The 14,858-nt window shown below is 38.9% G+C and overlaps 1 protein-coding gene across 12 annotated transcripts in view; it reads left to right on the top strand.

Annotated features, from left to right (window-relative positions):
• The window catches only part of dip2ca (disco-interacting protein 2 homolog Ca), a 93,672-nt gene that overhangs the window by 52,464 nt on the left and 26,350 nt on the right, over positions 1 to 14,858 (top strand). For 4 of the 12 annotated variants that reach the window (XM_079601025.1, XM_079601022.1, XM_079601023.1 and 1 more), the window contains exons 5-13: positions 115 to 360; positions 3,577 to 3,699; positions 8,151 to 8,285; positions 9,199 to 9,318; positions 9,674 to 9,871; positions 11,712 to 11,803; positions 12,455 to 12,565; positions 13,694 to 13,817; positions 14,663 to 14,772. In XM_079601025.1, coding sequence (XP_079457151.1) covers positions 115 to 360; positions 3,577 to 3,699; positions 8,151 to 8,285; positions 9,199 to 9,318; positions 9,674 to 9,871; positions 11,712 to 11,803; positions 12,455 to 12,565; positions 13,694 to 13,817; positions 14,663 to 14,772 — 1,259 coding nt within the window. The remainder of the gene's footprint in view (positions 1 to 114; positions 361 to 3,576; positions 3,700 to 8,150; positions 8,286 to 9,198; positions 9,319 to 9,673; positions 9,872 to 11,711; positions 11,804 to 12,454; positions 12,566 to 13,693; positions 13,818 to 14,662; positions 14,773 to 14,858) is intronic. The other 8 variants (XM_079601026.1, XM_079601027.1, XM_079601024.1 and 5 more) reach the window with 3 other exon arrangements.

Genomic DNA, 14,858 nt, shown 5'->3' with positions numbered 1-14,858 from the left:
TTTATCATTTGAAAATCCATCCAATGGGTTGCAAATCCCTTTTCATGTTGACTTTAATTGCACTTGTCCACCTTCTGGGCTGAGTGTTGAGTGGGTCTGAGTGACTCTCACTAGGCCTCTCCCCCCTCTCCTCTCTGCCCCCCCTGACAGACACCTCGTCCGGCTCGGAGGAGGAGGGCGGCCAGGGTGAGGGTACCCCCACCTCCAGCCAGGGCAGCGTCAGCATGGAGCACTGGATCAGCCGGGCCATCCACCAGGGTTCCACCACCTCCTCCTCCTCATCATCAACGCAGAGTGGGGGCAGCGGAGCGGCTGGGCGGCTGGCTGACGTCCTGGCTCAAACACATGTCGGCAAATCAGGTAACGCCCCGCCTCGGCAAACCCCGCTTCCACATCTATCCCTCAGCCACTCACTCCCACAATTCCTGCCATGCTTCTAACCTGCCTCCCTGGCCTATGTGTGTTTTCCGCACCTTCTTTTGCTCCTTATTGTATATCTGTGCTGTCGTTGGACCACGCTTGCCGTCATTGACATGATTCAGTGGTAATGACATCTGAAATTGACTGTCGAGAGGTTTAACTGTTATTTCAGCAAATAATCATTAATGTTTGTCTGCGGTGCTCAACAATAAGGATGGTCCACAGCCAGTTTTAAAAGCATTTTGGGCAGAGAACAAGTCTGTCACAATGATCACTGTTTTACATTTGTTGATCACGTGTTTGTGTTTTTATGGCTCGCCAACATAACATTTTCTGTGCTAATTTAGATGTCGTTGTGAATTCTGATGATTTATGTCACCAAGTCTGTGTCTTAATTGTGCAAATGATTTATGATAATTCTTGCAGCAACCGTTAGAATGGGTCAAATCATAAATCACAGTAAGCTAAGCTTCTTTTTTTTTACCGGTAAAAGTGCATTGAATTTATAGCTGTCACAGAGTTACAGATATAATTTGTAACAATAAATGTTATTATTGTTTAAAAACATAAGTATAAGTGATATATTATTGTAAGTAATTACATTTTAAATATTAATTATATATAATCAATAATCATTATAAAATAATTTATTTATATAAAATGAATACTTAGGACATTTTTAAAAATAAAAAAATTCATATTCAAGAAAATTTCACATTTAGTAACAAATAAATAAATAAATATATTACCTTCTGGCCCATATAAAAGCCTGCCACTAAAAATATATGTTTAAAATATTGTTTTAATTTGTATCTTTTCATGACCCAATCAGTTTCTTATGGATACATTTATATCCCTAATTGTTTTATTTTTAGAATATTATTGTTTAAAACAAAAACTTTTTTTTAATTAAACTATAAAAATGTATTTCTTTCTGACACATGTAAAAGCCTATATAATTATTATCATTTAATTTAATATTTACTATTGTTATGTATTTTTTGTTTATTTATTAAAAAAGCTTCATAGTTTAATTTAGTATTGTTTTTTTAAAGATATTTTTGTTGTTGTTGTGTACAAATCTACCTGCCAAACCGGACTAGCAGAAAAGATCCTTATTGTTGAGCCCTGAGGTGACAATTCAGTCAACATAAAGTCAGTTACGCCTCCCCGTTTTGTCTGTTTAAAGTAGTCCTCCTGACTAAGCCTGTGCTGAACAGATGTTAAATCTATCCAGCCAGCTGATTTTTAATGTAAACAGAGAAAGCAGCAGGAAGAGGAAAGAGTTTTACTGCAACTTTCCCCTCCTCCACTCAGAGGCCAGTGAAAGACCGAATACTCATTTTCAAAAACCTCACGAACCCTCCGTATCCAGAGGGCTTAAATTTGTAGACTGTGGCTAAGTGATGAACTCTGGTGTCTTAATAGAGCTATGATGGTATGTAGAAGTGCCCTGTGGAGCAGTTTAATGTCTAAAGAAAGGAACTCATCTCTTTCACACTGTCCTGTTACCTCTCTCCCTTCATATCTTTTTATTTCCCCTCACGTTCTACCTCAGTTTCCCTTTCCTGTATCAACTTTCCTTCCTGTTCTGTGTTTTATATCACTTTATCCTCATTTCTTTCCACTTCACCATTTTGTTTCTTCTTATGGGCATTTTACACGGTGCACGATATAGGCAACAAGTTTTACCAGCTATTTTCCATACACACAAGTGGTGGCAATCGTTGCCCGCTAATGCTTTAGCTCAGTTTTAGCGAGCGAAAACATTTCTGAATAAAGTGATTATTGTAAATGTTATATTCCATGTTTCAAATTAGACAGAAAATTAACATACCCTGTTAAAAAAAATCCAGCCATTTTAATAGCAGGTTTAAGACCCGTTCACACCAAGAAAGATTACTATAAAGATAACTGTAACTTCAATGTCGTCCAGATAAACAGACAATAATAAGCGCACACTGAAGTTATCTCGCTTTAGACACTTGAGCTTTTTAAAATCGGGTGGATTCTGATTGGCTGTCAATGTTTTAATTGTTTACCATATGGAAAAAATTGTTCTGAAGTGAGTCCATCGATATAATTTCTCTGTGTCGTTATCTTTGTAGTTGTGGTGTGGTGTGGACACTCTTCTCAAAGAATTAAAACTATTATTAAAACATAGTTACAGTTATCGTTCTTAGTCTGCCAGCCTGGCTAAGCTGGTCTTAGCTGGTTTAGCTAGTCTCACCTGCTAAAAAAAATGCCTAAAACTTCTTTAAAACCAGCTAAAACAAACAGCTTGACCAATCCTGAAGACCCAACTCACCAATGTAAGCTGTTTTTGTTGAGCAGGAAACAAAATAAAATGACCTATAAAATAGGCTAACCATGAATAGAAACAAATGTGTTTGGTGGGCTGACATTTGCTGTCTGAAATCACTCATTCTTTTACTCATTCACATTGTGTGGGCAGCAGGGAGCAATTTTAGACTCATCAATTCTTAAAGTGAAAACATTACAACTAAATGCCGTTTGATTGGTTGGAGAATACTGACACATTAAAATCGTGTGATTGGTCAATGACACACAAAATCTTGGCAAGCTTTCCTTGCCGCCTCAACTCTGCCACCTTGAAAATAAACTGGGAACTCGTGGTCACCGTGTAAAATAGCCTTTCGATTCTCTCTCTCTTACTTCCTTTTTGTCCTCCTACATGATAATGTTGTGGTACCATCTAAAAGCAGACAACCAACCTCAAGAGACTCGGTCGTGTTTGTAGCTCTCAGAACATTGTTAGTGCGTATTTAGGAACACAGCAAGGATGGTTAATGTATCTCTCGGAAATTTTTAAACACTGGACCAGGCACAAAGCTCTACAAGTGCTTCCTAGGTTGTTGCTTTTGTCCCGTTTTCCCATATTTGTCCCGTACCGTTGGGAGAAACATGGCAGTGTGGGTGCCCCTGTAGGAATGCTCAATCATTCCCACCTTCTCCGTTCCCCCTTCCCCTTCCATGCAAGACATCCAGAGTCTTCGTTACTCTGTTGGGAACATGGCACCGTCCATGCTCGGCTCATCAGCCCCCGTCCCTTCTGCCCATCCATGCCTGCGGTCAGTGAGGAAGTGGACGGCTCTTAAGGTTCTGGTTCTCCCCCTTCCTCCCTTCCCCATCCAGGGCCGATCGCTCACCTCTCGTTGAAAAGGAAAACTATGCTTGGCGTAGCAGAGAACGGAAATATGCGGCGCTCCTGTGAGTTCGGATCAGATCTTCTCTGGCCGCCACCCTTGGAGTCGGATGGTCAGTATACTAACTGATGCTACACACACACTTACATCATGAACTTCCCCCAATCATCCGATCATCCAGACCGTCTTTGTGTCCTCCATGTGGTTCTCTCTGGAGTCTGGGGGACGACGGGCCCCTCGGTGTGTTTGTGTTTGGAGTAGCGTGCTGTAAATCTTATGACCTGATGTGTTTGAACGTCAATTCTTCTGTGTATGTACGATTAAGTGAGCACAGTTCTCTTAGAACAGTTTTGAGACGTTGTTTGTGCTGTTGAATTTGAGATATGGTCTTTCTGTGAGTAGTAGTGACTGTGTACCTTGTGTGTTTTCTAAATATTTATGTTTTGTTACTTAAATTATAAAGTGTGAAATGCTGTTTTTTCAGGCGTCCAGTCTGCTTTTAGATGTCCATTCTTTGTCTCTATGTGCTTATCGTTGTTGTCCATTCCCTATCTTGTGTTTTTCAAACAATAGTTCACTCAAAATTGAAATTTTGTCATAATTTGCTCACCCCTTTAAACTTTCCAAATATGTATGACTTTCTTTCTTCTGTGGAAAACAAAAGGAGAAATGTTTATGTTCACGCTGCCTTTTTCCATACAATGAAAGTGAATGGTGACCGGTGGCTACCACAAAAAGGCACCATACAATCATAATACAAGTTGTCCATAAAAGTTTGACACTATTTTCCAAGTCTTCTGAACCCATATGATAACTTTGTGAGAAACAGACTGAAATTTTAAATCATGCTTGTCACCTATGGTCACTATTCACTTACAACTGAAAAGAGCAGCTGAGACATTCTGCATAATATCTTCTTTTATGTTCCACTGAAAAAAGAATGTTTAACAGATTTGGAAAAACATAATGGTGAGTAAAATGATGAGAGATATTTTTTTTGTGTGCACTATTGCTTTAAATGTCAGTGTGCTACCTGTCACTACCTGTGTGTTTATCTGTTAAACATGCATGATTATTTCTCTAAATGTTATTTGCATTTTAACCATTGAAATAATTTTCTCATTGAAACACAGGCACATGCTTGTGTCATACACTATTCAAAAGTTTGGGGTCAGTAAGATTTTGTATTTTGTATTATTATCAAAGAAATTAATACTTTTTTATCAACAATGATTCATTAAATTGATCAAAAGTAACAGTAAAGACATGTGTAATGTTACAAAAGTATATATTTTAAATTAATTCTGTTCTTTTGACTTTATCTTCATCTAAGAAACCTGAAAAAAATGTATCACGGTTTACACAAAGCATATTAAAATGATTTCTGAAGGATCATGTGACTGGAGTAATGATGCTGAAAATTTAGCTTTGACAACAGGAGTAAATTACATTTTTAAAATATATTAAAACAAAAAAACAGTTATTTTAAATGATAATATTTCACAATATTACTGTTTTTACTGTGTTTTTGATAGAATAAATTCAGCCTTAGTGAGCATACAAGACTTATTTCAAAAAACCTAAAACAATCTTACCAACCTCAAATTTTTCAACTCTAGGTTATATAGGTGTTTTGATAAATTGCTTATATCACTTACTATAGTTTATATATAAAGCGTACCAAATGTTTTTGAACAGTACTTAAACCAAATATGTTCTCATTTGAATCTAGTGATGAATGATAACTGATTGTAGTATTCATTCTCATGCGTCTCTCCAGACTAAAAATAATCTGTTTGTCTGGGGTTTTCTAGTCTCAGTGACGCAGATTTGCCAGCAGGTTCCCTCACGTGACTCAAGATGTCATTTTTATTTGTTCTCCTGCAAGCACCTCTGGGCTTTGAGGAAACTCCTTTTCCACCACATTAGTGTCCGTGTCACTGAAGAGCAGGGGAGTGGGGTGAAGAGAGAGAGAGAGAGAGAGTGATAGAGGGAGAGAGTTTAGATGTGGGTTATTTTCAGCCTGTTACGTAAGGACTCTAGCTGCTGGGTGTTTTCTCGTACACTCATCACGGATGATAAAGGCAGGAGACGAGGCAGGGAGGCCAGTGATGAAGCAGGAGATGAGGTAGTATATAAGGCAGCGAGGGAGTCTGGAGATTAGGGCTGAAGATTGATTTCTCAATTTCACTCGATTCTGATTCACAAAGCTCTCATGCTAATTTAATTTGATTCCAATTCTGATTTGATTAGATTCCAATTCATTTGGGTGTATTTCAACTATGATATTCATTTTGCTTACATATTCTTACAGATTGAATCAAATCTCTCCAACAATGCTTTGAATGTTTCGGACCAGTAACTTTTTGAACTATTCTTTAAAAGATTAATTGTTTCAGGAGTCGGGCTCCACTGGTCATGCTGTTTGTTATTGATTCACTAAAAAGAGTAATTTCTTCATGAACCAAACTATTCTGGTCGCGCTCTACTGTATTTGTTTGATTCACTAAAAAGAACAGGCTCATAAAATAGTTTGTTTCTGAGTTAGGCTACGCAGGTCGCATTGTATGTTATTGATTCGAAAACAAGCAGCTCATAACAGCCATTTGTTCAAGAATCAGACTACTCTGGTAACGCTTTATGGTTTTGATTCACAAAATAATCTTTTTGTGAATGAGGTTACACTGACGACACTCTGTTTTTAATCGCTAAAAAGGACCTACTCATCTTAGTCATTCATTTGAGAATCAAGCTATACATCGTAGACTACTGTATGTTTTTGATAAAGAACCAGCTCGCTGACAAGTCATTCATTCAGGAATTGAGCTACCGGTACATGTTGTGCTGTATGTTTTTGATTCACTAAAAAGAACCGGCTCAAAAGAGTCACTCTTTCATGATTCGGACTACCCTGTTTTGATTTAAGAAAAATGGACCAGCTCACAAGAGTCATATATTTACACTGTTAATGTTGTGTTACTGATTCACTAAAGGGAACTGATTCAGAGTCTTTTGTTCAAGAATCCGACTACACTGGTAAAATCTAAAATGTTGGATGTTTTAAAAGAACAGGCTCATAAGATCATTCAATCGTGAATTGAGCTGCACTGGTAGTCACATCAATATTTTTACCCAGCCCTCCTGGAGATGAGGGGGAGTAGCAGTAGAGACACTTAGTACTGATGGTGGGTGGAAGCCCGGTCTAGGGGTCGTGCCCTTCCTTAGTCACATCCTTCATCACAATCCCCTTTTGTGCTTGGCACGATTCCTCAGACAGGAGGCATCTCGCTTAATCACGTTCATTCTGTTGACTTATCTCTACCAGATTAATGACTACTTCATTTTATATTTATACATGATAATACAGGTCAGAAACAAAATGATTTATGAATAGAGCTGTAAAGTAACAGTTTCTCTACTGTATATAAGTAATGCATTGAATAATACCACTCTGATATTAGTGTATCATATATCAGTCAGATACAAACTCAGGGTCTGCATAAAGTTTCATTACATTGAAAACCATCTATGCTGAACTAAAGCTAAGCAGCTAAAAGCCTTGGACCGTGTCGTCCTTGATCACAGTGGACGTTTCTGTTAGGGCCATTTTGCGTGTTTTATGGTGGAAGAGAAATAGTGCTGCCTCATTGGCATTCTCCTCGTTCCCGGTGTCGAAATTACACACGGCCGGTTATTTCTCTCTGAACGGCTTGATTGGAGCACGGGATGAAATGGTAGGAAACTTGTGACACTTTATGTGCTTTTAGTGAAAGGCTCACCCACTGACATCTGCCATCTGAAATCGTACAAAAAAGGAAAGTGACATTTATTTACTTGACGTTAGACGACACAAACTCTGTAGGAATATCATAATGGTAATATGTGGCAGCCAAGGGCACCGAATGCGAAAGAGACGTTTTAGGAGCGAGCTGAGGGGAATGAGAAAGAGGCCGCAGACAGCTGAGAATTTATGATCTGAGAGGGTGGGTGAACGGCGAGAGAGAAGCCCAGCGGACTCACCGAGTGGAAGTAAAAGGGACTGTAATTAAGGAAAGGATGAAAAAGCTCTCCTCTGTGTCTCTTGCGTTCCATCCGTCTCTCCCTTTCGGAGACATGTGCATGTTTTCCACAAAATCACTTCCTGTATGCCTCCCACCCTCTTCCTTTTAACTGTAAGGGTTAGTGCCAAGTCCCAATGTGCCAAGTGTGTCAGGGCTCTTTATCAAAGTCAGGTAGGACTGAAATCCTTCTAGTCAATCCAGGTCAAACGTTTTTTTTTGGAATATGATAGTTGGTTATTTGCTGCAAAAAAAGTTGTCAGCTGGTTTATAGGTGGTTAGGGCTGGCAGTTGGATTGGTTATTCAATGTATAATATAGATTGTTTAACAAATGACCAATTTGAACCAGATATACATTTATGGAACATGATAGTTGGTTTACGGCTGGTTCAAGTTGGTCATTTTCTGGTCAATATATATTATAACCATTTCCATCCTCTAAAACAGTTTAAGCTAGAGTTTCTCATCCTGCATTTTGGTTCGTCCTCATATTCCCAAATCCAGAGAATCACTCAGCCCCTCCGGACGTCACCACCTACACCTCCGAACATCCCGTTCAGGTTGAGAGGCCACAGGTGTCCACCGTACCCCGGACCACTCCCAAATATGGCAACGCCGAACTCATGGAGACCGGAGATGGTGAGGGCACAATAATGTGTGTGAAAGAAAAGGAGTGAGGTTTTAGAGGCCGTAATGACGTTTTCATTTCAAACATTACAATGAGCTTTGAAAGATTTACATGAGTCATTTTCCTCAATCATTTTGACAACCCATCTAGCATTTCTCTTCCACCCTAATCATATTTATTTTGGCAGATAGTTTTATGCAGAGCAACTTGCATATAGTCCCCCTGCAGCAACCTGGGGTTAAGGACACAGTGGCGGTAGCTGGTATAAATACTATAAAAGTATTGTTTACTGTTAGTTCATGATACTTAAAGCATCATGTACACCAAAATGTTTTTATTAAATGATTTTCAGTAATTGAAATATATATTGATATATGTATTGAAATATATATATATTTCAATTACTAAAAATCTGATATAAAATGAAATATATATATATATATATCATGTATCATGCATGTAAGCCCTGGATATAATAGACACAGTCTGTGATATCTGCTCTGATGGATCCTCTGTAATGAAGCTGTGATTGAGGGCATTGATCCCACTCTTATATTATTACGCTTTAATGTGATCTCTTGGGGACGCCCCTGAAGGCTGGATTTGACTGCATCTGTCAGAGCCATTAATCAAAAATGTTTGTAAAATTGATTTGTTAGGGGTAAGATGAAAATTGGGGTGTTTGATACGGAAGTATACACAACAGTGGGGATTTGAAACATCTTCATTGTGCACATTCAGCCGTCCATCTAATCCGTTTACGGCTAGTCGTTTAGACCCAGACAGCCTTGTGTGCGTGTGTTTATAGGCTCATTCAGGCAGATTCAGGAAAATTGTATTTATGTATGAGTGATAATATTCCTTTATTTTTTTTTGTCAAGGTTTGTGTGTTTTTGTGCATTAACATGTATATGTGCTTCATAGGAGTCCCTGTTAGCAGTCGTGTTTCAGCTAAAATCCAGCAACTTGTGAACACACTAAAGCAGCCCAGACGACCTCCGCTTCGAGAGTTTTTTGTTGATGATTTCGAAGAGCTCCTAGAAGGTGAGTGTTTGACTCATTATCACAGTTTCACAGTTTTTTTTCCAGCTATTCTTATAAACAAACACACATAATTATGCCTGATTCGCAAACAAAACAATCTTTTGAATCGGTTGTTTTTAATTATTTGGTTGAATCAACCAGCCAAATCAGCTACAGTAAGTCAGCTAACTGAAAACATTGTAATGAACATCAGCATTTAAATAAATGTCTTGACAAAAGCACTAGTGATGACTGATGATTCAAATGAACCGTTGATTTAAGGATTCACTGTTCATTGAACCAATTTGCTAAAACATGGATGATTTTTTGCCTCCTAAATGGCCATGTTTTGCCCCTTCCATCTGGTTTCATTCAGTCCAGCAGCCTGACCCCAACCAGCCACGGCCGGAGGGCGCTCAGATGATCGCTATTCGAGGGGAACCGCTGGGAGTGGTTACTAATTGGCCACCATCTTTGGAAGCTGCACTGCAACGCTGGGGGACCATCTCGCCCAAAGCGCCCTGCCTGACCACCATGGACACCAACGGCAAACCCCTCTACGTCCTTACTTATGGTAATATAACCATATTTAACTACAGCCATACATATAATGACCAACATCTGCATACAAACATACTAGAACAAAATAATAATATATTAGAGCAGAATCATATAATATGTGATACTTTTCATACTCATAAACTCTTTCATATTTCATAGTATTATTTGGGACCACACAGTCTGATACAGTGACCCCGAAAAGTATTTTAACACTTAAGTCATGCTTAATGCATAAATGTCTTATTTTATTTTATTCTTATTTATATTTTTTATATTCTTATATTTTTAACAAAATATGTATTATATGTCAAACAAAGTAGCTCTATTTATTTGAAAGAAATATCACAAACACTTTACAAGTCTTTTTATTCAGAAAATCTAGTTAGTTCTGAGAAAAGCATAATTTGTATGCAGATGCCACTTGTTTTGATATTTTTGCATTAATGCATTGGCATTTTTAAGTGTGAAAATAGAGCTCTAAATATACATATATATCCGTTCATTTTATAGTAACAGAAATTTTGTCTCCTTGTTTATTTATGCTCCGACATGAGAGGAAGGTCATTATAGGGCTTTTTTGTGTTGTGTAGTGTGTGTGTGTGGTGTGAGGTCTCAGTCTCTCAGCTGATTTTACTCGATGAGGATCCTGCACATCACTGGTGAGAGTGTGAGGAAGGGTTTGCAGTGTGTGTGTCTGCTGTAATGGATTGGCATTTCCTCTTTTCTTTTTTCTGAAAATTGAAAACGATCATTAAGCCACCTGAGCATCATAATTTCTTCATCTTTATACACACACACACACACACACACACACACACACACACACACACACACACACACACACACACACACACACACACACACACACACAATCATCATCAGGACGCTCAAAACCCTGACCAACAGACAACCTTCACTGCCACTCAGACAGTTTGCAATGTGAGCCAGAAAATGAATGGCAATGGCTGTTTGTGTGGCGCATTAACAACCCCCCTCCCCCCCAGAGCTCACCGAGGAATATCACCCTCCTCCTCAGCTCGTTAAAATCCTCGCTCAAATCAAAAGAGTAATTAACTTTCCACAGAACGCAGACGCAGAGCGAGATCACTATCTCATGCGCACCGTTTTGCTTTCACGGGGGCTGCATAGCCATGAGTTAAATCCTGATAACAGCAGGTCAAAAATTCAGCAGGACAGAGAAGATGAAATTCTGAAACGCCCTGTGTGTGACTCATCCAGATGCTTAAACTTTGAGAAATTTGGCCATTTGGTCTCGGTCCATGTTTGTCCTTCGCTTGCCCTTCAGTGTGTGGAATCTTTTCACTTTTTTCTCTTTCTCTATTTCACAGTTTTCCGAATGTAGAGCTTAGTTTTCTTATGCACCATAAAATTACTCCATATGACATACGATAGCTTTGTGGCAGGACCACAAGGGAACTGACTTCATTATTCCCGGAAAATCCCTCTTTGCCTTTAATCTCATTTTCACTTCCATATACATTTATTCAAACTGTCGGTTCTTGGTTAAGAGATGCAACAACCAATGGCGCATTCACGTCAAACTTGGTGCAACATACTCTACCGTTCAAAAGTTTAGGAATTTTTTGAAAGAAATTAATACTTGTATTCAGCAAGGATGCATTAAATTGATCACAAATTAGATTAATGGCATTTATAGTGTTACAAAGGACTTTTATTGCATAAAAAAAATCACAATATTACTCTATATTAAAGTAACTTCGGCCTTGGTGAGCATAAGATACAGTAATTCTTTTAAAAACCTTAAACTAAAAGGCATTTTTGGTGAACTGACCCCATAAAAGACAGTTTCTTCTGTTCTTCCTTCTACACAGGTAAACTTTGGTCTCGGAGCATCAAAGTAGCGTACAACATCCTCCACAAACTGGGCACAAAACAGGAACCAATGGTCCGACCAGGAGACCGGGTGAGTGTGACTGAACCTATTAGAACCAGATCCCCACATTAGAGGAAAATTGCAAGTTCAATACATGTTTTGAAATTTTATATTCAAATTTTTTAATATAAACAAATATTGTGTGTACACTAATGAACATCTATGAGGCAAGGTTTGAGTGCTAAAATACACCTTTTTTTAAATTAACAAGTTAAATGTTAAAACTAAAAAATTATTAAATGTTTTAATACGAGAAGTAACTTTTAAATCTGCTTGTATTCACTTTTTACAGTGTAAATAGTAGCATACACTGGTAAAAGGATGATTTAGACAACTTAATAAAAAAAAAACAGAATTAAAGCGCTTTAGCAAAATGACACACAATTCGAGCTTCTTTGAAACCCTCTGGAATGCCTTGCCAAATAGACTTCCATTATATCGACGTATGTGCAATTTTGTCTGTTTTAACATAACGAGGGACGAATCAAAATGATTGTGGTAATCGTCAACATGCCGCAGATGCTGAACATAGAGCATAACTTGTTTTGAATCCAGAACATTCCATTAATGACAGTGTCGTTTCCTGCCACATGCCTCGGCTTTAAAGCATGTCCCTGTCAGATTAGCATACGCTCGTGTCTGAAGTCTGACACCTTTCCTCTCTTATCACTCCACGAGCAGGTGGCTCTTGTGTTCCCCAACAACGATCCCGCCGCCTTTATGGTCGCCTTTTACGGCTGCCTTCTGGCAGAGGTGGTGCCTGTACCTATCGAAGTGCCACTTACCCGAAAGGTGAGACTAAATATACCACCATGAGAGTTCATGAATGAATGTCACATTCTTAAAGCCTTCAGGTCTGCATTTTTGACACCGTAACAAGTTATGGTTCCTACCTACACACAATCCTCCCCTGCAGATCTTTCTTCTCAGCATGGATTCACACTATCGAGTGCCAACCTAACAGTCTTTACGGCGCAAAATATTAATATTTGTTTATTATTCATGTTTAATGTTAACGTATTACAAAGGCCTTCTGGAAATTTGACCTTGTAAATATTGCAGTGTCTCGCTCTCCAGCTCCATGTCTATTTTGAGATCCGTTATCTTTTCAGTATGTCAGGCTGAATGTATCAGCACAAACCCCTCGAGGTTGAGGTATTGCCTCAGATACGTATGTCGAATTTTAGTGGTCGAAGTAGAGGAGGAGAGCAGCTTTGGCAAGAGTCAGCCTGATCATCAGTCCAAAAATTCCAGGAAAGGACCTGGAAACTGGCAGAACACTCTCTGGCTTCCTCTGCATGCAGTGCACTTAGGAAACCAATAAACTTCTGTCCAGTCCAATAGCAGCTATGTGTTTTTCTGCATTTTTGTACTTATAGCACAGCAAAAGCCTTACAGAAAAACTTCTGTGGGAGAACCATGATGCAGTGATTGTGTCCGATGATAATATAATTTTCATTTACATTTATGCAGTTGGCAGATGCTTTTATTCAAAGCCACTTACATTTCATTCAAGCTAGGCATTTTATAAGGAAATAGATTGCTAATGCCATGACACTAATGATTACCATATTCAAATACCATGGTATTTGCATGATTATCCATCAAAGATAAAAGAGATATTCAGGTATTATGGGTAAACATAATTTCTCAGTGTGCTGTCTGTAATAAGTAGGCCGTCACCTCCCCTGCAGTGTATTTTGCTGCTGTACTGATGATGGATGTTAGTTGGTCTTAGCCTATCTCTTTCTGTGTGTGTGTGTGCGTGTGTGTGCGTGTGTGTGTGCGTGTGTGTGCGTGTGTGCGTGTGTGTGTGTGTGTGTGTGTGTGTGTGTGTGTGTGTGTGTGTGTGTGTGTGTGTGTGTGTGTGTGTGTGTGTGTGTGTGTGTGTGTGTGTGTGTGTGTGTGTGTGAATATTAGGATGCAGGAAGTCAGCAGATTGGTTTTCTCCTGGGCAGTTGTGGGGTTACCGTCGCTCTGACCAGTGACGCTTGCCACAAAGGCCTTCCGAAAGGACCCACTGGGGAAATACCACAGTTCAAAGGTCAGTGCGTTAATACACAACTCCAAAAGTGATGTATAGTGGCATGTAGCCAGAATATAAGCATAAGTCTAGTCCTCTTTTCAGCTAAATATGGCCAAGAACCACCGACTTAGACTGGAAGAGACCATCTGATTGACATGTTAACCACCAACCACAGTTTGTAAACTGTCCCATAAAAAAAATTCTGTTTCAAATATATACAGTTTTTCACCTTTCTATTCATCAAAGAATCCTGAAAAAATGATGTGTAGCACAAGTATTTTTAACATTTATAATAATAAGAATGTTTCTTGAGAACCAAATCAGCATAGTAGAATGATTTCTGAAGGATCATGTGACACTGAAGACTGGAGTAATGATGCTGAAAATTAATCTTTGCCATCACAGGAATAAATTAAAAAATTGAAATATATTAAAATAGTCCGAATCTGTGTGGACCGGCGAGCAAACATCAAGAGCATGATGGGCCGTATCATGCGTGTGATGTTATATGAGCCAGAATGCTAGCAGTCAGCATTTTTTGCCCTGTCTGGGCCGCAGTAAGACGAGAGAAGGTATAAATAGAAAATGTAGAGGTAATGACTCTGTGATATTGTTGTAATGATTAAGAAGTCCTGAGAGGATAGTCATTTACCCCAAGACAGAGAAAAGACGGAGTTACTCTCATCCTGACGCACATAGTCATTTACCCAGTCCCCCTAATCACTCACTATCATTCTTTTGAATGATAATCACTACTAATAATGGTAATGATAGTCATGGTTGACTCATCAAGCTGCATGAATATTAATAGATTGGTATGAATATTTATGTGTTCTCTCTGTTTGGTCCCACCCACTCATCAGGATGGCCAAAGCTGCTATGGTTCGTCACGGAATCCAAACACCTGTCCAAGCCACCACGTGATTGGTTCCCTCACATCAAAGATGCAAATAACGACACCGCCTACATAGAGGTGGGCTAACGACCATGGAATAATGACCGTTATGGAAATATCAGTTTATTCAAATTATTTTAACGGCCGTACACACAAAAACATTT

Source organism: Phoxinus phoxinus, assembly GCF_949152265.1.
Source record: "Phoxinus phoxinus genome assembly, chromosome: 24".
Classification (NCBI taxonomy): domain Eukaryota; kingdom Metazoa; phylum Chordata; class Actinopteri; order Cypriniformes; family Leuciscidae; genus Phoxinus; species Phoxinus phoxinus.
The sequence above is the reverse complement of the archived record's forward strand: the minus strand, read 5'-3'. Positions and strand labels throughout refer to the sequence as shown.